The following is a 24,172-nucleotide window of genomic DNA, read 5'->3' as shown; positions in this document are numbered from 1 at the left end:
TCACAATTTATATTTTGACATTCAATTAGGGCTTCTGTAAAATTATTATGATTTCATATATAATTACAGGGCAGAAATTGAGGGGTGTTTGTAAAATGGCTGAGGTGTGGATGTGCTGAAAGCACATTAAACACTAGGTGGCAGTCCTCCACCATTGGACATATTCTTTCCAGAAACAGATCCCTTTATGGATTTTATTAGTTGCTTATTAATTTTAATCGTACTGACGTTGAATATGATTACCGCCCACCCAGAAAGCACAGAGTACACAGTATACAGATTATTTCTCATAAAGTCAAAGACACACACTTTTCCCTTTCGTAAATTAGAGAACCAAAGCCTACATAATGAAAATCCCTCCTTTGGGATTACAGTTGAAAATGATTTTTTAGAACCTGTCATTCCACCAAAATATCCTTTATTTAAAGAAACCCCAAGACAGTAAACTACTAACTTAAAATAACCCACGAGTCACTGGGATCATATAGGCAAAGCATTCTACAAGGTAGAAAAGATGATCCTTCCTAGCTCTTCAGATAGACTGTCTGATGGTCAGACTTCTAACACTTGCCGATGTCGTCCAGGCTGTCACCACTTTTACAGAGGTACGTTCATGCTTAGAGTCACTTGAATCTGCATTCCTTGACTGTGCACACAGTATTTTCGGCAAGGACTGATACTCAGAAATACTCAGACTCATTCCTTTTCTCACCTGTTCTATACAGCATCATAATGGAGGCTCTAGCCGTTGCAGTCAGGCAAGAAAAAAAGAGATAATAGGCATTCAGATTGGATAAGAAGAAGTAAAACTATTTATTCATAGATGCTATGACCCCCATATATAAAGAATTCTAAGGAATCTACAAAAAAAACCCCAAAAAACAAAACAAAACACCAAACCCAAAATAGTTATAAGTAATGTGTTCAGCGAGGTTGAAGACTATAAGATCAATATATAAAAATCAGTGGTATTTCTTATATACTACAATCAACAATCTGAAAAGGAAATTAAGGAATCAGCTCCATTCACAATAGCTTCAAAAGAACAAATACTTAGGAAGTGCAACTAAAGATCCGGTGATCAAAACAGTGTAGCAGGGAACAGGGCTGGACACCCAGGTCAGTGGAACAGAATCGAGAATCCAGAAATATTAAATACACCTTTTACAGCGAGCTGATTTTCAACAAACAAGCCAGTGCCATTCAATGAGGAAAGAGTATTTTTCAACAAATGGTACTGGGACAGTTAGGCATCCACATGCAAAAAAAGTATAAATTTAGACCCTAAAATGAAAACTTAAAGTGGATTATGGACCTAAATGTAAGAGCTAAAACTACAAAAACTCTTAGAAGAAAATGTAGAAATAAATCTTTGTGACCTTAGGTTAGCCTACTTAGGTATGACAACAAAAGCACAAGTGACCAAAGGTTCCCTCCTCCCCCACCCACCTCCTGCACTCTCCCAGTGAAAATTACCTGGAGCGGGCGGGCATTGCAAGGCAGCAAGCATCTCTACTCCAAAGTATCGTTCTGGGTCCTAGCAGGACATAGCTATGGTACACTCAGTTGGCATACTTCAACAGTTACTAAAGAGACTAGTTACAAAGGGGTGGGCAGAGTTAAGAGATTAACAATGGACAGTTCAGTAGGACAGGAGGGGCTGGCAACAGCAGGGAGCCATTACTACCTGCAGGCCTGTCCAGCACAGGGAGAGAGCTCCAGAGAGTATAATGGAAGGGCGGACCCACCAGGAGCTGCCATCTTTGTAGAGGGGAGCAACTGACCATGCCATCTGTCAGGGAAGAAGTTGGGAGAAAAAATACCTTGACTTCACTCTTCTTCCTTTCATCTTCAGCCACTGCTTCCTACTGGCCGGACCCTTGTGCAAGTCCAAGGGCAAGGGAGTCCTCTGCTCAAGGTCATGCAGGTTGGCTGGCCAAACTCAGAGCAGGTTGAAGAAGAGCAGAGTGGAGGTCTGCAGGAACAAGAGGGACGTGGCTAACACACCCACTTCCGGGCCCAGGAGCTGTGCGATGAAGGCGTAACAGGAGTTGGTCTGGTATATGCGTGACCTTGACCACAGCTATTTGGGTAAAAAAAACCCTTAAAGATACCATTTATTGGGTTGTCGGAAAAGTCATGATGCATTTTTGCAACAAAAAACCAGAAAAAAATACGTCATGACTTTTCCGACAACCCAATATATTGTAATTTCCCTTGTTATCAGATGATTTCTAGCCCAATATCAGTTTTCTGGTTGAATATTAAATGAATAGTGTATAATTGCCTAAGTATTCCCTTGTCACTGTAATTAGACCCAGTCTTTCTTTTTCAGTTCAGAACCATTCCCCGTTTTGGAGTATTATGATTCAGTGAATTGTTGACAAGTGGTCTCTGACGGATAACGCTTGTCCTGGAGTTTCTTAATGTTTTATCAAGTGTGTTTTTTTTAGGGTGCTAGTCAGAGAAGCCATACTTACCCCCAAAAGAGTAAAAAAGATATTCTCCTCTTTCAGAATTTTTATGGAAATAGAAATAAACATACCTACAGACAAATGAGTGTTGGGTTTGGAGTTTGTTTGTTTTTTTTACTTGAAGAATGGATTTTTGCTGTTTATCAAGATCTAGTGCCGAACATGCTTGTTTACTCCTTTCAGTCTTTATTTTGGTAATGTTTATTGGATTTCTTCCTAAGACCTCAGAACTAGGAAAGTCACTTTAGAGTTTCAAAAGAAATACATGAAGCAGTTTCGACCCCCCAGAAGTTCCTAATTTGGTTAGTGAAGTTGATGTGCACAAACCTGCCAGATCTGACAACCCAGCGTCCTACTGTGGGGACATCTCTCTGGCCATCGAGAAACAAGGGTCTTTGTTGAGTACTGCTACTTAACAAGGCACAAAACTCTTGCCAAGTCACTTAACTTACTTGACCTTCTGTTTCCTTATCATTAATGCCCCTTTGATCTCTGAAATGCTGTGAAAATCAAATTCCAAGTACAGAAATATCAGCTGGCTAGCCTTGGTCTGGGAAGACTTCACAATAATTGCTTTTTCCTTAAAATAGCTAAAGCAAAGTTCAGCCTGGCTTTTCAGAGAGAAGGTTCCCCCTGGTAGATAGTGTGTGGCATTGTTNAGAACTGTTTCTGACCAACGGCTGTACACCACCAGAGAAAACCTAGAATTCCAAGTCTAAAACAATAGACTCTTTTATTCTGAGAGAGAACTCGAGATTCATTCATTCATTCATTCATTCATTCAACAGTTGTTAAGTCCCTGTTACATGCAGGGTGCTGTTCTAGACACTCAGATATAACGACGAATGACAAAGTCCAGCTCATACAGAGCTAACATTTCTGGGGGCAGGGAATCACACAATAAGTGTGTAATGTAATGTTAGAAATTGGTAAGTGTGAGGTAAAAATTAAACAGGTTAGGGGAGAAGAGAGTGAAAGTGTGTTGGGGGCGGGGGTGGCATTTCGTTGGATGGTTGAGGAGGCCTCTCCAGCTCGGTGACATTGGCGCAGAGACCTGAGTGAAGTGACACTGTCGAGGGGCCTGGTGATCTGAGCAGCAGAGCTACCCAGGCCGGGGAATATCAGGGGCAAAGATTCAGGCAGCAGCGAGAAGGCCAATGTGCCCGGAGTGGACAGGGTGAGGGGGCCGCAGGCCAGGTCACATGGACCCTATGTGGTACAAAATCAGAAAGTGCTAGAACAAGAGGAGACCTTGGGTTCTGGTAAGACCAGAGTTTTGGGAACTGAGGTTGTGATTATTGGTAGATTGTGAACAGCAACCAGGCTTTAGAAAACGGTATAAAATATNCAGAAGGCTGAGAGGAGGAATTTTCAAGGAATCTGTAAGGGCCCAAGCTGAAAAAGCTTTAAAAAGCCCTTTCTTCCCTGAAACCAGACATGTGTCTTTTAAAATAATTCCATCCAGTTTGATCAGTTTCCTGATTTACACTTATCCTGTGGAAATGGTTGTTTCATGGCCTCTCTCTCTTAACAAAAGTTAGCGGGAATAAAGTGGAAGGTGCGTTCCTGAGTGTCCCAGGTGGGGAAACGTGAGTTTGCGTTCCGTTTACTGTGGCACTGACTTCTTTCCGTTAAAGACAAACAATGGTGCCTTCTACTTCTGAGATACCATATGAATAACTTTTTTTAAAAAGAAAATACAGTCTTGGAAATACGTGGGCTCCTCACATCGCACATCTTATTTTTCACAAATGAAGAAGACTTTTGGCCTTCAACTGTAATTGTTTTTTTTTAAAGATTAAGAGTGATGGCAAACAGTTTTACTTAGCTTTTAAAGAATTATAGTGGAATGGGATAATTAACTGAACTTCATAATTCACCACCCTTTTCCTCTGAATGTAATGAATACGTTTGTGTGACTTGATCAGCGAGAAACGCTAAGCCAGAACTCCCCCTGAAGTCTCTTTTCCCTTGAGCTCACCTTCTGTTTGCTTTCAGGTGGGTTCATGAGGGAGCACTAGCCCTCTGAGAACCAGACAGGCTCAAAACTGGTCCAGGGTAAAGGGAATGTGACACCATCCAATGTCAAGGAAACGCTTGACTCTTGAAAGGAGCCTGGACAAAGACTATTTGGTAAAGGTTTAGTACAAAACCAGTTACTGCTTAAAGGCAAGCCTGTGGTAAGGGGAAAATGTAAACCTTTTAGTGCTTGTCTTTTCCTTTCTATGCTGCTCATCACCGTGGCATCTAAGAAAGCAACAGGAATTGCTCTGTTTGTTTGCCCAGGGTGTCAAGTGATTAACCCTTAATGAGCCACGGTGTTCTCAGAATGTTCAAGGCGACGTGAAGTTTATTCTCCAGAAGCCACGGTTCACCAGCCGTCACGGGAGGCAGCCGGCTGGAGGTGGCGGGTTCTCGTATACTGCGGGGTTCTGCGATAATGTCATTCCGGGTGTCGCTTAGGTTAAACTCGAGAAGCCCGCTGAGCTGTCAGTGTTAGCCTCTCTCTGGTTTACTCAGAACGTCTAAGAAGTCACACAGATGCAGATACTTGGCTTAAAATGGATTCAGACCAGTCTCTGACTCTTAATCATACAAATTACGAAAATTAGATTTCGAGTGAGTTCCAGACCATTCTCCATGATGTGGTATGGAAGTCTGTTTCGGTGTGATGTAAGCAAGGAAGCACTTTTGTATGAACAAACGTGTTTTGTTGCCTATTGTGAAGTCATTTTTCCTGAAATATAGCATCATACAGTGTAACATACATTCTGTAACGCATAGACAGAATTACAAGTTTGACAAGGACGGCCCAATTTTTGTTGTTGTCATGTTGCTTTCTAAAATCTGCTTTGTGTTACCAGGCAGTTAAATTGAAAGGGTTAAGTTTCAGGTTCTGGAGACTGAGCAAAGAGAGCAGCATATGTAGGCTGCTTGGTCCTGCCTCCTTGAAAGCCCCTTTTCACCACTCTTAGTGGTTAAATGTGGGGTCTAGAGTCAAGCTGCCTGGGCTCACCTGTTTATAAGCTGTGTCACCTTGGGCAGGTGTCTTAACTTACTTGAGCCTTAGTTGCATCATCTTTAAAATGAAGATGATGATAATCATCTCTTTCATAATGTTGTTTGGATAGAATAACGTCTTCGCACATAGCAGGTACCTAACAGAAAGGAAGTGCTAGTTTGTAACTCATCAGCAGCATCGACTTGTAATGACTATTTACATATTTGGGTTTTACGTTACTTATCTCCTTTAAGTCAGGGATTGTTTCTTGGAATCACAGAATGTTCCTCAGAGCTTGGCACCAGATGAGCACTTGGTGAATATTTTTGGAATGAAGAAGTGAGTGCATGAATGGGGTATCTGATCAACTGGGGTTCGTTTTTTTTTCCCATCTTTTTTTTTTGTGGTAAAATACACATAACATAAAATTTACCATCTTAACCATTTTAAGTGTACAGTTTAGTGGTATTTAAATGCATTCATGATATTTTACCATCATCACCACCATCCATATTCAGCTCTCTTTCATCTTGTAACACAAACTCTAGAACTGATTAAAAAAAAACTCCCCGTTTATTTCTACCCCAGCCCCTAGCAACCGCCATTCTACTTTCTGTCTCTCAGATTTGACAACTCTAGGGACCTCAAGTACGTGGAGTTAGACAGTGTTTGTTTCTTGGTGACTAGCTTATTTTGCTTAGCAGTATGCCCTCACGTTTCATCCATTTTGTGGCATATGTCAGAATTTCCTTCCTTCTTAAGGCCGAATAATATTCCATTGTCTGTATATAGCCCACTTTGTTTATCCATCCATCCATTGATGGACACTGGGATTGCTATTAAGATGAATATGACTTATACATTAGCCTCGTGATCTTATCCCTCTGCTCAGAATGTTCACCGGCTCAATGATCCACTATTTTTATTTTGTTTTTAAAACGGAAACGTCGCTTAGCAAACTTTCTATGTCCTCTTGCAAACTCCGTCCCCCCAGGTTTGCTGCCACCTCTGCTCTCTGGTAACGATGACTGTGAATGACTCCTAACGCCTAGTTCCATGTCACACAGCCTGTCTCGGAATTATTTTTGTGTTGTACTTTTGCTGTTGTTTCATGTGTATTGGTCTTTTATTTGTCCATTTAGGACGATTGTAAAGCACCTGAGGATTCGGATCACTATTTTGACCTCTCTGCCACTAGGACTGAGGGCCAAGGCCAGAAGGGTGCTTTTTCTAGCCCCCCATCACTTCAGTCTGTACAGGGTCTGCTGGAGGTCGTCGCATGTGAAAGGAACCCACACTGTCTGCACACTTCATGGGCCTCTTGTTATATTATGAAAAACAGAGAATCTGATGTTGAACTTTTAGTAATAATCAGACAGGGGAGTAAGAAGCAGTGCCCTGTGCCATGTCTTCTTCCAAGTCACCTGGGATAGTCCTCTCCTTAGTCACTGTTCTGGGGCCGAAGAACCCCAAGTATTCTTCAAAATGCGTTCCTGAAGAACTCTTGAGTTCTGTAACATGGATTCTATAACCAGCAAAAATACCCTGCAGAATAATGGAGGTGAAACCGGCATCTCCAAACAGATGTCTGCTGTGTCTGTGAACCCACACGGCTGTATCCTGTTACCGCTGCCGTTGCATTTTCTCTCTCTCTGCTTTTCTAGTCCAGGTACTGGTTTCCGTTCTCGAGGGACACTGCCCTGGCTCTGAGCAACTCCTTTCCTGGGATCTCTTATAGCATATCCTCAATGCAACTGCCAGAAACGTCTACAAAGGGTTTGTGATCTCGTCAGAGCCCTTGGGCAGCTCTAGAATGATTCTTAGTCTTTCCATTGTTGGTTATCTCCTCTGATTTCTCACGACCGCTGTCTTTGTGTTCAGATGTGCCTTGTAGACAGGCGGTCTCTCTCACTGTCTCCCATCTCTGTTGCTGTCAGGTGACCCACAACTCCTGATTTTTTTTTTTCATATTTCACTTTTTTAGTTGTTCTTGGAAGATACCATTGGTTTGCTATAAACTACTTTGTCAGCCAGAAATAGTAGTTCTCAGTTTATTTTCTTTGTATTAAAACTGTTTACTGGCTAGTGTGTTGTGCAAAATGCTACTACTACCTGCCTCAGAATTAGTGTGATTGGCAGGTTTTGTGGTTAGGCTCCCTGGATCAGTGTAATTGTCAGGGTTCATGGGTTTTTCATTTGCCCCACTATCCTCTACCTTCGGTTAGACATGCCATCAATCATTTCTTCCATTTGGAATGTTGTTTATTTTAGTGAAGGCAATCATTCAACAATGTCTTTGAGTAAGTGAATATTTTAATATAAATGATAAAAAGTTTAATGAGCTGAATTTTAAATATATTTAAATTTACATTGAAAGGAGAGTACAATACTAGAATGTACAGTGAAACCAAAGCTTAGAAAAGCTGTATTTATAAGAGTCCAGTATGAAAAAAAGTATGAAAAAAGGCTATTACCAATGTCATGGTTTTTACCTTTGTCTTGACTAATAAGCATTGTTTAAATGTGTCCTTTTTGGGGTAATTGTGAGAAAAATTATTAGTGTGTTAAAAACTACCTACATTATAGTTTGTGAGTGTAATAATTGAGATAACTGGACATACAACTTCTATTTGAATTTTTAAGTGAATGAATAACATAAAAGGAACCCATCCACACACCCTAACCAGAGAATCAGATGCTAAATCCAGAATTAGCAACAGACTCCTAGATTCCTTTCTTCCTAATGGCCTCATTTGCTTATTGTAATGAAAGACCTTTGGGGGTTGAGATATTTTTAATAACATCCATGATGGGAAATCCTGCTTCATAGTCAAGGAAAGAGGGCCAATCTCTGGCTTAAGTTTTTCATTTCATCCTCTGTGGAGCCACAGCCCTCCAACGAGAGGGCGTTGGAATGACCAGGGCGCCAGCTCTAGGTCTGAAAAGCACCACTGCCCTGGCCCCAGGGCGGCTCCCAGCCAGGGCCTGAGAGGGTCCGGATGTCCTGAAGTCAGGGAAGTCCTCTGAGGGTGCTGGCTGGAGTGCTCTCGGAAGGCCTTGCAGAGGCTTCCTTAGGCTGCACAGCTATCCAGGAGGACCCCTCTGAGCCAGGATTTCCTGCCCTTCACTCAGGGTCAGACTTGTACTGAGGCCTTTCAGCTTCCCCCGGACCCTCCCCCCTTTTCTAGGAATTCCCCTCATGGAATTTCTCTTACAGGAATCAGTTTCTTGCATGTTTGATCGTATGTTGGCAACTGTCTGCTTCTCAGGGGACCTAGACTTACACATTCTCGCGTGATGTCTATAAAAAGATACTAGTGTGTGAAATTACTTAGGAGAGAAAGGATGTTTATCATCATTTGAACAACAACAATATGCCAATACTGCTAGATTCTTAAATTTAGGAAAGTTAAAGCTTTATATAATTGTGAGCTAGCCGTTCAGAATTTTTTTTTCCTGTTGCAGTGTATTGATTGTTTGAATGTAAACTTGCTTTAGGAAATACTGAATTATCACAGTCATCAGACCCAGAGCTATGTTCTAAAGAATTTGTCCATTTACTCAGGATGACTGGATGGCTGTGAAATATTAAGCAGTTGGTAAGCCATGTTTGAGATACCTACGGATATTTAATAAGAAATTAGAAGGAAATATTTCTGAGGGTGTGTCAATAGCATATATTGTAGAAAAGCAGAATCATTCAATAGAATAAATAAGTAGGGACAGATTGGTGTGTCACAGATGTTTGGTATTTCTTGCTTTCAATTTGTAGGATTTATACGAGAGTGTTTACATTTTGCACATTAGTGTTAAAATTCTTCTTTTTCTTGCAGAATCATGGTGAAAGATTCGTTTTCATTACAGAGTGGTATGATCCAAATGCTTCCCTTTTTCGACGTTATGAGCTTTTATATTACCCAGGGGATGGATCTGTTGAAATGGTAAATGAGCCTTTTTTTTGCTTGAAAGTTGGTGAGGGAGTGAAGGTGGGAGAGAGAGAGAAATAAGATTGTCGTTTATATAGTTGTGTTTAAAATACATTTATATACGTATATTAAATGGGAATTCTTTGTTTGGTGTTATCCCAATACAACAAGATAGCTTTGTGCCTTTAGTTTTAAATGTCAAAATAGGAATTCATATTTTTTGGTTAGAAAACCAAAGTGGGATTATTCATGTTTTGGATTAAACAATAGTAAGTGGTTATAGATGAAGACTATCATAGTCATAAATATGTCACCATTATCGAAAGCCATTATCTCTACAAAAAGCCAAACTGAAGAAGATGGAACTAAGAGGCCCCACTTATTTCATTGTGTTCTTTCACTGGCAACCCCTTTACCTGTGGAACTATTTGGTATTGGGGTTTTGCCTAGGCAAGAAAACAAAGGGAATTTCTCTGGCATCTCAGAGGTATTCATTTCCTGAAATGATTTGGCAATAAATTTTTCTTTTCAGGGTTTTTTAAAGTGTTATATTTGTAATAAGAAGTTTTTATGTTATTACTGAAATAGACTAAGACATACAGAAGTTATACTATAAAAAAATTATGATTTTGTAGCAAACACAAAACCAGATGTCGCCTATGTTTAATAAAGCAGAGCAAAGAACTATTTCTCGATTGTAAGGTTAACGTTCCCTACTGATAATTATTTGTTTTATTGTATTGTTTTGGGTTATAGCATGATGTGAAGAACCGTCGCACCTTTTTAAAGCGGACCAAATATGATGACCTTCACTTGGAAGACTTATTTATAGGCAACAAAGTGAATGTCTTTTCTCGACAGCTGGTACTCATCGACTATGGGGATCAGTATACAGCCCGCCAGTTGGGCAGCAGGAAAGAAAAGTAAGAAAACAGTTATATAATCTTCTTATTTCCATTCCGAAAACATGTCTTGGTACCAAATTCTAATTTCTTGTTTCTGTCTTGTGTTTTGTTTATGGTGTAGATATTTTTCAGTGACCCAATTGAGTGTTAGGACATTTCCAGAATTTTGTGGACTGTGTTCTATGATTTGCTCTGCTCTTCACTCGGGTCATAAGGTGATGCCCATAGTCCTAGGGAGTGATTATGTTCTGGGGGAAAAAGTACGAATTTTTATCCACCCTCGGCGTACAGAGAATGTCTAACTGGAATCTGAGAGCAGCTGACTAAGAAGGGTCTTGGTGGACAGGATAAACATGGCGTGTGGGAAGAAAAGTAGTGAGTACCATAAGCTCAGCGGAAACTCGGGAGAGTATTAACACTTCTTGGGAAAGAGCAGGGAAGGCTTTGGGAAGGTATTTGAGCTGGATCGTGAAAGATGGATTAAATTTCCACCCCGTTAGAACAAGTGGGGGGCGTGGAGGTCCCAGCAGTGAGTGTGAACAAAGGTACAAAGGCAGGAAGTTTATGTCACGTCCTGGGAAGAGCCCACAGTTCCACTTCACTAGTGCTTGGTGCTTAAAATCTTTAAAATTTAAGCACCAAGCCTTACATTTTAGCGTTGGTGCCAAATTTTAGGCTGTCAGCAATAGGTCTGAAGAGGAAGGAAGGAATGTGTCAGATGAGCGGAAGGAAGTACAGTTGGCAATGACAAGCACTCAATGACCGTTAGCCATTAGTGTATCAGGCACAGTGGTAAGATGATTTGTATGTGTCGTTTATGTAAGCCCCACGACAGCCTAAGGAAAAAGGCACTGTTACGATGATCTCTACTCTGCAGATGAACAAGTTGAGGCTTCGAGATGTTAGGCAACGTGCGCAAGGTCACGGGCTTGCGGCAGAGCCCAGAGTCAGACTGAACCAAGGACGGGACGATTTAGTTGTAGGGGAATGGATGGGGACGGGAGACGGCCGGCCTCTTGCTGTAGTAATTCATTTTTATGTCTCCTGTGGCACCTGGCACATCTCACACTTTACGAGCACCTCCTCGGTGTCAGCTGGGTGAATTAATGAATAACAATGTAAAATTTATCTACTCTACCTTCTTTTTCATTTCCTCCCCGTTTCCAAATGATGACCTTTGGTCTAGTCGACAGAACTGGTTTTGTCTAGACGGTAATGCGTGCTGTCTGTTCTTACCTTATTCAGACATGATGTATGTCTGATAAATATCGACCGATCAACTGAAGAAAAAATATGAGTGTTGTAAAAAGAAAAACAACCCATAAAAAACTGTGACAGAAACTTGTCGGTCTTGTTTACAACTGTACCCCAAAAGAGCGCTGTTGTGATGCCTCAAATGGTAAATTACTCACAGGGCATGCGCCACAAAATGTGTCCAATGAATGGATGGATGAGTTTACATCACTGAACATGGTTGTTATGTCTGGAGGAAGGCGCCTCCTGCCCACTTCTCTCCCTCCCACTGCTTGTGGCTCGGCCCCAGGGCGCCCTCCACGTGTGTCTCTCTCGTCTTCTCTCCTTACTGTCTGGCAAAACTGCATCTGTCATTCGGACTCGTCCTCAGTTTTGATGTAGAAGAGACACAGGACAAGTTGAAGATGCAGCTCTGCAGGGCAGACCTGGAGAGCCCGCCTGCCCAGGGTCATCCACCTCCCCAGGGTCCCCTGCTCCCCCAGGGTCCCCCGCCAGCCCAGGGTCCTACACTGCCCCGCAGCCCAGGGAGCAAGGGAGCCAGAGGCCCGGCGGATAACCAGGTGGAAGCCGGAGAACTGTGGACTGTGCCGGCTCCAGGCCTGCAGGCCTGAGAGAAGAGGCAGGCCGCAGGTGACCGGAAACCCTTAAATGTGGCCCGAGTGAGCAAGCGGTTGCAGGGAGTGGAGCAAGGCAGCTCTGTCCCGAGAAGTGACTTTACTCATGAGGATCAGGGGTCCTCATGGCCCTGTTGTCGTCGGTTTTATTTCCTTCAGCCAGTTGGCCTGACAGTTTCCAGTGGACCAGGACGGCTTCTCAGGGAGGAGACGAGCAGAACGTTAGTTCCCTTCTGCTCTCACCTTTGGGAATCGCCTCCCTCAACACCGATGACCGGTACTGCCCGTGTCCTCCAGGACCAGTGGGAAGCAGCTGAGTTTTGGCTGCTAGTACCTTCACTGAAATGCGTTAGAGGAAGGCCTCACTTAGTTCAGTGACCAAGACCTTGCTAGAAACCCACCCCAATCCTTTTCTCATCTTCCCTTATCTAGTGTCATTGTCCATGTGACAGCTTAATTGCACAACAGCATAACTGCACCCCAGATAATGCCATGAAAAATGCCTTCCCGTTATGAAGTTCCCTGGGAGAAATTAGGATTCATTCCTCTGTAAAATGACGTCCAATTCTGCCTCCCCATTCTGGAATTCTCTATCACAGGGCTCTTGGTTAGTTAAAAGAGCAGAACTGAATTTCCTTTTGTGCTCCAGCCTTAGCCATCTTTCCCTAGAGTGGGTTTAATTGATAATGTATTTTGGTTAATTAATGTCTTTTTGCCATTTCTGTCAGCCGTATTATGTTATGTTTTCGGTGTGTCTTTTGTAAACAGCATACAGTTTTTTTTTGTTTTTAAAAATTCAATCTGAAAATCTCTAGATTTTCATTGGTAGGATTAGTACATACACATTTACATATGTGGTGTTATTGGTATTTTTGTACATATTGCTACTATTTTACTTCTTTCCTGCTTTTTTCTTTTTTTTTTTTTTTGGTTAAGGTTTAGATATGTGTCTATCAGGTCAAGTTTGTGAATTGTGTTGTTCACATCATTCACGTATTCACTCATTATTTTTGTCCACTTATACTGTCAATTACCAAGTTCTGTTAAAAATTTCCACTTGTCCTTTGTCTATTTCTCCGTGTAGTTATGTTAAAGTTGATGTTATAATTTTGAGGTTATGGGTCACTAGGTTTTAAAATTGTTATCTTCTTGGTAAATTGAACCTTTTGTTCTTATGAAGTGATCATCTTTATCTCTAGCAATGAATTTTGCCTTAATCTGCTTTGTCTGATAGTTAATGTTTGCATGGTATGCCTTTTTTTCCATACTTTTTACTTTCAGTCTTTCAGTATCCTATTCTAAATATGCCTTTGTGAATAACATAGTTATCTGTTTTTTATATCTAGTGGTATTCTTTGTCCTTGAATGACTTTTTTTCTGTGTTTTAGAAATCCAGTAATCCAATTTTATACTCTTCATCTTTTACTGTACAGCATTTACTTTTACTGTAATGACTAATGTATTTGGGGTTAACCCTGCCATCTGATCCTATGCTTTTTCTCCTGTTTTATTCCCGTTATTTTTGTTCCTTCTCTGACTTGTTTTGGATTGGTTGAGGATATTTCAATGCATTTTTTTCTCTATTGTTTGGAAGTTGTACATTCTTTTTCTATACTTTTAGTACTTTAGTACTTCAGTACTTTAGAATTACAGCATGACTATTTAATTTATGAAAGCCTGGAGTAAATCAGTATCATTAGCTTCCTACCTGAAAATAGAACCTTAAAAACAGTGTAGCTCAGTTTTCTGCCTTGCTGAATTATATGCCAGTTTTGCTGTGTATTTTTTCCTGTCATTTTTGTGAACCTAATGATTTATTATTATTGTTTTATATTATCAGTATTCAATTAGATATTACAACTTTAACCTTTTATGTTTCTGTTTGGGATTATTTTGGTTTTGCTTAAATTAGATTTTTTTAAAGAATTTTCTTTAGAGTGTGTCCACTGGTAGTTCACACTGGTAGTCTTTCAGTTTGTCCTCATCTGGAAGTGTCTTTATTTCACTTACATTCTTGTAATGACCCTCTTATCTGACATGTTTTTTTGTTTCTCTGTACTTCATTCTCAAGCTGTTCAAAATTCTTCCTTCAGTTGCATCTGGCCTTCTGTCAAACCATTTGTTTAGTTCTTTCTTTTGTTATTGTATTTTTATCACTAGATTTTCTAGAAGATTCTTTTTCCAATCTCCGTGTTTATTATTTATAGCTTATAGTTTTCTGTTTCCTGGTGAAATGTTGTCACTTGTTTTTTAGTCCTTTAATCATCATTGGCATGGTCATCTCATAGTCCAGATCTGATAATGCCCGGGTCTGTTCTGTGCTATTTCTTCCTCATCTCCCTCATGTTGGTCTTTTTCCGCCTGTTGCATGTGTTGCTATCTTTGGTGATGTTTGTCATGAGTGTCTATGTGTGGATGCATACATGCATGTTGTGTATTATTATGACGATTATTTGATGTACAGGATCAAGTTAACCCCCTCCTGAGGGGAACTGTTGGCTTCGGACTGTTTCTGGAGGCATTAGTAGCAATCTGGATGACTGTAAATTCACAGTTGGAAGCTCCCAGACCACCTAGGTGAAGGGAACTTGTGCTGCCGGACCATGTGAGGCCCAGTTCGTCTGTCTCACCCTTGGGGCATAGCCGTTGGTCCCAAATTATTACAGGGAGCATCCTCCATGGGGATCTATTCCCCAGTCCCAGTGACGCAGTACAGTTTCAAGTTCAGATTTGCCAGACAGGCAGTGCTGTCAGGCCATTGCAACTTTCATTCTCATTTTTCTGGGTCTCCACTTTTTTTCACTTTTGTATTGATAATTGCTTAGTATCTAGTCAATTTATCTTTGCTTTCAAAACGTATTTTTAAACTATCGTACCACCATTTTCAGTTTCCAGTGGAAGGATTGCTCTGAATAACTGCCATTGTTGCCAGTGGGAAGCTCTGGCTCAGAAGTTTCCTGCAAACCACACGTACCTCGTGGGAGACTTTTTCTCTTCATCCGCGGGCAGGCACCCACTTCACACTTGCAAAGAAAACATACATTGGCCTGAGGCTGATGTTGTAGGGTGGGTTTTTATATGCTTAGGGAAAACAGGAGTACCTTTTGAAATATTTACATAAGTTAAAGTTTACAAATGTAGTCCTGGAGGTGGACAACATTCCAAGAGTCCATAGCATTGTGCGACCTGGGACGTCGATTGTACAGTGTACTGATGAGTCATCTTCATCACATCCATATTTGCTGCAATTTTTGTTCAGAGTCTGAAGGTGTGTGACGAACATAGTTTTTACATGGCTCTGTGAAAATTGTCGTTTTCCAGAAATCTGTATCCGGTCTGAGTTTTGTGAAAGCTGGCCAAACTTTTTACTCTCCACTGCTAAGAAGCTTTAATGTCAAAGAACGATTTTTATATTTTGTTGGTTTTCTTTCGAGGGAATCTCATGCTGCATCCTACAGAGCATGCCTCAATGCAGGTGAGAGGTAGATTGCCACAGTGACAGCCTCCAATGGGTCACACCTGATGTCCATGTCCTTGGCTGGTCCCCTCTCACATGGACTCTCGACTGTACCATGTGACTTGCATTGGCCAAAGGGACAGCAGCACACGTGCCTCAAGAGGATGCTTGATAAGGTCCTGTATGCTGGACGTTGGGTGGCTGTGCATAGCCTGGTCTAGCCTCCTTAAGGATGAAAGACCACAAGGAAAGAGGCCACGCCCCCCGCAAACCCTGAGCCCAATGCAGCTGTGTGAATGGCCCCAAGTGAATCCACTGCCCAGCCCACCTACAGAAGCTTGGGAAATCATTTTGTAGGGGGTGGTTTGTGCAGCAGCAGATAACAGCTGCACTATTAATATACTATTTCTGTACCGTTCTGGCTCCTGTGTGTGCTGTCTTCACTTTTAAATAACATAGGCTTCCTGATGCCTCTCTTATTTTCCCTCCAAAATACATTTTAATTATTGCCTACTGCACAGTTAAACAGTGACAGAAGAATTTCTGTAGAGTAATTAGTCGCAGTACTCAACCCTTTGTCTTCTGTAGGCATTTAAAGAAAAATGAAACGGTAGTTTTAACTAAGCTTTGTCAGTTTTGTACTTTTCATGTTGCTGCTTGTTCACAGGAATTGATGACTGCTGATGTGTTCTATGTTTTCTTTAAGAGCTGTGGTTCATGGAAGTTCTTCTAGAATTTAGCATAAACAATTGATGGGCTTGTTTGGCTTATAACATTTAAATAATGTGAGCTAAAAAGCAACTAGTTTAATTGTGTTTTCAAAGAAGCCTTATGATACAAAAATACTAGAAGTGACTCATTTGCTTCCACATAAAGAAAAAAGGTAGTCTGATATAGCTTTTAATAAACAGACTAAGATAAACAACTTTTGTTTTTTAAATTTTAAAAGCCAGCCATAAGGTATATCCAGTTGTAAATGAGGATATTTGAGTTATGAGATCCTCAGCTAAGTTTGTCTCATTGATGAAAAAAGGCAGCTATGAAAAGGCCAACCATTCTCCTTTTATGGATTTCTTGAATTAATGTCAACGTGTCAGAACAATCGAAAATAGAGAAGGGAAAGTGACAGAAATTCTATCATAATTTTGTGTGTAAACTGAATTACTCCAACTAATCTGATTTTTGTCTTGCATTTGGAAATATAACGCTGAAGGATTTTGTGATTATGCTCCTTCAGTAATATTAATGGTGACGTCATTTGTGGTATGGAAGGAGTGCAGACCTGAAGGTGTTGGCAGCTGGGTGTTTTGTTCTGAAGGTGCCACAGACGAGCTGTGAGATCTTTGGCGCATTACCTCTCTGGGCCTAGTTCCTCGTTAGTAAAGTGAGGACACTCATGTGTTCTCCATTGCCAAACATTTATTAATTCTGTGGCTTCACAGAGGGGGAGTGCGTTGTTCTCACGAATCTTTAGAGGAGAGGGTGATTTTAGAAGTTAGTGTGGCATTTGCTCTTCACATCCGTCATCAGGTAAGAAGGTTCTTGGTGCATCACGTGTGCTATGAATATGAATGATATTAAGGTATTAATAGAATTTATAATTATTTCCAAATGGATGCTGAACTGACTGTATAGCATTCGTATGTGAAAGTCTAAGAGACTAAAAATCAAGCTCATATGTTTAATGCAACTTTTTAGAGATTTGTCCTGTTGTATAAAATCTACCTAAGAAATAGAAATTTTAAGCACCTGTGTTTTCTAATCTGGGCATATTAAAATGACAATTTTAAATTTTTTCCCCCTAAGCTTTTATTATTATTATTTTTAGATTGGGTACCTAATTTTGATTTTCTTGGGAAAAAATGTTAAATGTAGAAGTTTTTAAGAGACTTTTAATATACTTCTCTTTATATATCATTTTGATGTTTGATGATCTAGGATGATTGTTAAGGAAAGTACATAGCTTGAGAATTAAAAGTAAAAACTGCTGGAGCTAGTTTCATTTTCAAACTTACTCTTTATTCCTTCACAGAACATTAGCCCTGATTAAACCAGATGCAATATCAAAAGCTGGAGAAATAATTGAAATAATAAACAAAGCTGGATTTACTATAACCAAACTCAAAATGATGATGCTTTCAAGGTAATTTGTTGATAATTTTCAGTTATGCAAAGTCTGGCTTCCTTTTTTTAAAAATAGCCTTTTATCTTTTATGTCATTGTTTAAAATTTTAAAATCCCCCACTGAATGGTAAAGAATAGAACAGTAATCTTACTTAGCATGAGAAACTGTAAGATGACAGGGAATCAGATGCGTAAATAATGACTGATCCAGAAGCAAGGAGTGGGCATATCGGACATGCCTCATTACCTGTTTGATGTCTCCAGCAACCCCATCTGCTCTTATAACACCCATGTGTGATCATTGTAATCTCTTCTTAATATTCGACTATAACACGGTAGAAATGATAGATGGGTATGAGTGTTTGTTTCTATTTGACAAGGGAGTGCTGCTGTTGAGATTTCCAAAGGCGATGCATTTGGAAATGTTTATATTTAGCTACTCCTGGTATGTATAATTGGTAAATACACCTGTTTACTACTCTGAAAAGCAATCCGTTCTGTCTGAGCAGGTGTTTTCTACGTTATTTAGTGAACGTAAGACTTCCCTGCACGTAGGAGCATTAATGTAGCTGTCAGGTAGAGCTGGCTCCAGCGGGGTTCCTATACGACCCCACTAGTTTTTTGGTTTGTTTTCAGTCATTGTCTTCTCATTGCTGTTCCTGGATATCTGTTGCATGGGACAGTTGCTTTTTTTGTGTGTCTGAGTGCAGGGACTGTGGATAGCACTAGTCAGATATGCAGTGCAGCTTTGATAAGCCTGATCCCTAGAAGCCTTAACAAAACCCTCAATTTAACCCCAACAATCACATACTTTGAATTTTTCCCCTATGGAAGTAAGATCTCCCAGTTTACACATTTTCTGGAAAGACTGGAGCATTGAACTTGGGTTACCCACAGTTTCATGAACAAGCAGTAAACAGGCCCGCTCTTTGTACTGAGGACAGACATGACCTCATCCCTTGAAGTTGCTCGCTGTAAGAAAGCCTGGGGTAAAGAGCTGGCAGGGCCTTCCTTTCTGGGCATACCCAGTAAGACACGTTAGGAGTGCAGGGACCCATGGGGGAGCATGTCCCGATACTTAAATCTTCTCTAAACTAATTTGCTCAGGCATCAGTTCCTCCATCGCCACCGTATCTTAAAGGCAGCATCCGCGTTTCATCTGACTTCGTATTTCTAATTCTTGGATCAATGCTTTAGTCAGGGGAGGCACTAAGTAAATATTTCATGAAAGAATAAATGGATACATCTTTGTGAGAGAAGGGTGCATTTCTTTATAAGAGCACAGCAAGACCTAACAAAACAACAACACAAAGCTCCTCTAGGTGGTGATGCACTTGTTAACAGCTCTTTCCATCTAAACTTTTTCAGGAGGAATTCGATAAGAATGATGGGAAAATTCATGAACTCTCATCTTGGTTTCAATTTTAAATTTTGCTGGGGATAACTATGGGCCAGAGACACGTTAGAAAAAATAATGAGTCAGTTTTAGTAGTTTCTGAAGATTTTTCTTTTCATTGATATAAAAGATTGTTTTTTTTTCTCTTTTAGTAGTTGTTTTGAAAAGTAGAATTGATCATTTTAGTAGTCTCGCTGCTAACTTTTCTAAAATACTCCCACATGAGTTTTTTAGGCATTCAGTTTTTCCTCATTTTAGGCTGCAGTACAATACATCCCTTTCATTTTCGTGAATTCTTTCCCTTACCCTCTAGAATTTTTTTTTTTTGGTTGGTAATAGAAAGGGCATAAGCATAAATTTGAAAGGAGGGGGGTATTTGAGCAGACTATTTGGTGAAAAATCATTGATCAATTCACATACAGGTCAAATAAATAGAGGATTTCATTTTTAGTTTATTAACATAAGCTAAAATAATAATTTTACATACTTTGTAACTATTGTCATTTTAATTATTTTACAGGAAAGAAGCAGCAGATTTTCATGTAGACCATCAGTCAAGGCCCTTTTTAAAGTAGGTGCCGAATTTGGGGCCAGGGGTGTATAATGGAGGATATCCTGGAAAACATGTGAACTCATAAGAGTTATAATTTTACAATTAAGAATTTTGTTACATGAAAATAATTTGTCAAAAGGACCACAGCAGTATCTTGCAACAGCAGAGAACTGTTTTCCTAAGAATTGGCTTTTTTCTATCCTTTTATCCGTAGACGAACTTAATGCTTAGCGACTGACAGCTCATTGTCATTCTTTGAATTCTAATACATTTTACACAAAAATTCTTGTAAAAAATATGTTGACATCACTCTCATCACTTTCTCTATTATGAAATTTTATTTGACTTTAATGATAAACCACATGAAAGTAAAGATTCTCCTGTACGTTTCTGAGCAACAGGAAAAGCATAGATGAAATGTACGTATTTTAAGTCATGAACTAGTCGTAATTTGATGAAACAGTGATTGTTCTGCTAACAGTAATTGATTTGACAACCCTAGTGATTTGTGGTGACTTGGGCCATTGCAAGGCGCTCAATTTATGAAAATTTTATCTCGCCCATGTAAAATTCACTATATTCAATGGTTCTGAGATTGTAATATCCACGAGTGTGTTGAAATACCCAAATTGTAGCATACCCTTATTGTTAAGAGAGACGCCTAGGTTGACAGAGAAATGAAGCTAATTGGCGTTGCACCTGTTTCATAGTGAGCTGATCCAGTTCATCACAAGCGGCCCAATCGTTGCCATGGAGATTTTAAGAGATGATGCCCTATGCGAATGGAAGAGACTTCTTGGACCTGCAAATTCGGAGATGGCTCGCACAGAAGCCCCAGGAAGCATTAGAGCCCTTTATGGAACAGACGGCCTACGAAACGCAGCTCATGGCCCTGATTCATTCGCTTGTGCTGCCAGAGTAAGGTGTTTTCAGCATATGTCCATTCTGTTTCGGTTTTGTGAAACGTTTGATGTCAAAGTAAAGCTTTTCTGTCACTGCTGACTTGGGAGGATTTATGCAGCTGACCTAGTAGTAGAGAAAACCGTTGACCATTTGCCTAGGATTCAGCCGTGTTTCCAACATATGTCTCCTTTGTGAACTGGTAACCTGGCCATGGCCAAGATAGGTTTCCTCCAATTAAAATACTTGTCCCGTTTCTCATTCATAAGACTGAAATTACTGAGGCACATCAGTGTTTGAATTTATGTGTGGATACCAGTTTGTGGACAGCGACTATTCCAAAAGAAGGCATCATTTGATATATTCATTCTTCAGCTCAGACTAACACTCCATTTTCAAGCTTCATATCCTTTTCCTACATAAAGCTAGTGTTTATGAAAAAGTTTCCCTACAATTATTCTTTGTCTTAAATCCATATAAATAAGGTATTACACTGGGTTTACACTGGTGTTGAATTAACAAAGTGCAAGTTTATCCTTGGCATCATGAGAAGTTTCTCAGCTAATTTCAGATGGTTTTTAGTCTGGTCATGCTTACAATGAAATAATATTAGACAGTTTTATAATAATTGATTTCTTCTTTTTCTTACAACTCTTATCAATAAATCCTTTCAGCTCTCCTTCCTAATTAGAACTTGAATCTGATCACTGTGGTCTAAGTCACTGTTATATTTTGTCAGGACTGCTGCAGACGCTTCCTAACTGTTCTTTGCTCTTCTCCTCTTACACTCAATTTATGAAAATTTTATCTTGTGCGAGGAAAATTAACAATGCCCAGAGTGATTTTTTAAAACAAATTGGATCGACAATTCAGCCATTGAAAACCCTGTGGTGAATTTTTGTCTGTTGTAGACTAGCCTCCAAAGCTCCACCTGGTTGGCCCCTGTCTCTCTCTTTCCAACTTTAGCTCCCACCCATCTCTCCCTTTCTGTGTCCCAGGTCCACTGGCCATCTTGCTCTTCCCAGGATAGCGTATTTCTGCCTGGCCTATTCAATTAACAGCAGACAGGATAGTGTGGTTGGATGGGGGTGAGGGAAGGAGGGGCTTGATGAGGTCGCAGAAGTGATCCGATGGTCTTGTAGACAAGATGGTACCAGACAGTTAGCCTTTTCTCTGAGGAAATGGAGAGCCACTGCAGGGCTTTGAACAGAGGACGATGTGCTTGATTTGCTGTTGAAAAACATCACCGGTGGGGGCCGGCCGAGTGGCTCAGTTGGTTAAGAGCTCGCTTAAGAGTGTGAGCTTTGAGCAACAGAGGTTTGATTCCCGGCCCAAGCTGAGCTGCTGCTGAGCTGCCAACAGGTGGCAGGATGACTCAGCTAAAAAAAAAAAAAAGAAAAAGAAAAAGATCACTGGCTGTGGCGATAGTCAAGAGAGAATGGCTTGGACCAGGGTGGTAGTCATGAGGATAATATATATTTTAAAATACATTCTAATGGTTGAAGGTCAAATGGTCAAGATTTCTTTCCAGACTGAATATAGAGTGTGAGAAAAAGAGATAATCAAGGATTCCTCCCAAGTTCTTGGAAACTAGAGAAAAGAGAATTTGTCATCAGCAGCCTTGCCGGCAGTGTTTGCAGGTTGCCTGTTTATGGCGTACGGCCTTCCAGATCATTCCCTGGATCATTTATGTAATTTACATAGTAAGCACCATTAGGCATGGTTTTAATTTAATTCGATTCTTTTTTCCACTTAATGTTATATCATAGCATTTTATGTGTTACTAGATTACTGTCAAAAGTACATTTTAGTGGTTGCAGACGATTCTCTTGCATGGATATCACACGATTTATTTAAACATTCCCTTACTTTTGGACACTTTGTTAGCTTTTTTTTTTCATATTTGTAAATAAGGGTGCATTGATCATGTAACTTCATAATTCATTTCTTAATATATTGGATGATTTTCTGATAATAATTGTTTGATATTAGAAGAGTATATAGAGAGAAAGTTCTATATTTTTAAAATGTTTTAATCTGGGGCATTTACAGAAATGATATTTATTTAAAACTACTGTGTAAAAGGTTTGGAGAAACTTTTAACTGGCAACCACTTGGTAATACTTTTATTATGATAACTAAATATGTCAGCATAGATTAGTCAGATGTTTTAGTGAGGTTACCATAGGAGCTTATCAGAGTGAAATTTATGAGACAGTGCAACCATATACTTCACGACTTGTTAAATAAAATATAGTAAAAAAGCCACATACTTAAAGCTTATCAAATTGAGTCTGAATTGTATTTTTTGAGGAGCGTTTCCTATCTTTGTCCATTTCTGCTGGGCAATGTAGGGATGTATGAAAGGCTGAGTAACAGGAAGGGCTCTTGGAAGAAAAAGGGCTTTATTAAAAATGTTTAAGCAGCTCAAATCACAAGCAAATATGAAAACTTTTTTGTCTGAAACTTTACCTTGTTGTGTGACATCTCTGAATTAGTTGCCATAGCAACAACCTAGTGAAAATGCTCTTGAAAATGTTAGCTTGGGTTCCTAGCTGGGATAGTTGTGCCAACTGTACAGGGAGAAAGAGAAAGGAAAGGTATAAAACAGAATTACTTTCACTAAGAAGATACATGTAAGTAACACCTTTACATTCCTTGCCTTGAACACATGTTTATTCAGCATATGTAAATGAGTATTTGGAAAATTGGCTAAACCAGAGGCAGAACAGCTCAGCATCGTTTTTACTTTTGGAAGAACGATGATAGAGACAGGTCAGGCCTTTGGGGCCAGCGTGACCTAGACTTGAACCCTGGCTTTGCCGCTTGCTGACGTGGAAGGGCTTGTCCCTCAAGCTTTCTGAGTCTCATTTTTCTCATTTGTACAATGTGGAGAGATAGTATTTTATTTGGCACGTGCAGCGTTTATAAGTTCTTGAATTTCAGTTATCCCCAAATATTGAGAAGGTGCTAGTGAGCAAGAAAAGTGCAGGATCCCATGAGACTAACATCTCTCCTGATGGTGCTGGGAGGGGTGGTGGTGGGGGTTTGTCAGATAATAACTGGACATGGAGCATGTCAGGCGGTAAGCGTGCTGAAGACGATTAAGCAAGGGAAGGGGATAGAAAAAGGGCAGCGTGAGGGAGGATTGTGTGTTGAACAGGGCTGCAGCATGCTGCTAAGTACAAGCTGTGCAGGAAGTCCTCTCAATCCTTGGTTTGAGCAGAGATGAGAAGGAAGCGAGGGAGAAAACCATGCAGCCATCTGGGGACAGAGCGTCCAGGGCAGACAAGGAATAATACACGCTGATTCTCAGGTGGGGACACAGGTGCCGTGTTCAAGGAACAATGAGTCATGGAGGCCGGGGCAGAAAGGTGTTCCAGTGAAGAAACAGATGAGTGCGGAGGCAGGCCGGGGGCCAGATCGCATAGCCCTTGTAGGAGGTCTGGGACTTTGAAACTCATCCCAAGTGAGGTAGGAGGCCATTGGAGGGCTCCGTGCAGAGCGACACACTCTGGTTTTACAAGTTCCATTCTCACTGCTGTGTTAATAGGTCAGGCGGGGTGCG

General features: G+C 40.4%; 1 protein-coding gene across 1 annotated transcript in view; it reads left to right on the top strand.

Annotated features, from left to right (window-relative positions):
• The window catches only part of NME7 (NME/NM23 family member 7), a 151,542-nt gene that overhangs the window by 9,120 nt on the left and 118,250 nt on the right, over nt 1-24,172 (top strand). Inside the window, exons 2-6 of the mRNA XM_019647564.1 lie at nt 9,309-9,416; nt 10,158-10,324; nt 17,664-17,774; nt 19,672-19,722; nt 20,415-20,622. Coding sequence (XP_019503109.1) covers nt 9,309-9,416; nt 10,158-10,324; nt 17,664-17,774; nt 19,672-19,722; nt 20,415-20,622 — 645 coding nt within the window. The remainder of the gene's footprint in view (nt 1-9,308; nt 9,417-10,157; nt 10,325-17,663; nt 17,775-19,671; nt 19,723-20,414; nt 20,623-24,172) is intronic.

Source organism: Hipposideros armiger, unplaced genomic scaffold, assembly GCF_001890085.2.
Source record: "Hipposideros armiger isolate ML-2016 unplaced genomic scaffold, ASM189008v1 scaffold_6, whole genome shotgun sequence".
NCBI classification, from domain to species: Eukaryota; Metazoa; Chordata; class Mammalia; order Chiroptera; family Hipposideridae; genus Hipposideros; species Hipposideros armiger.
This window is presented reverse-complemented; position numbering and strand designations above follow the sequence as displayed.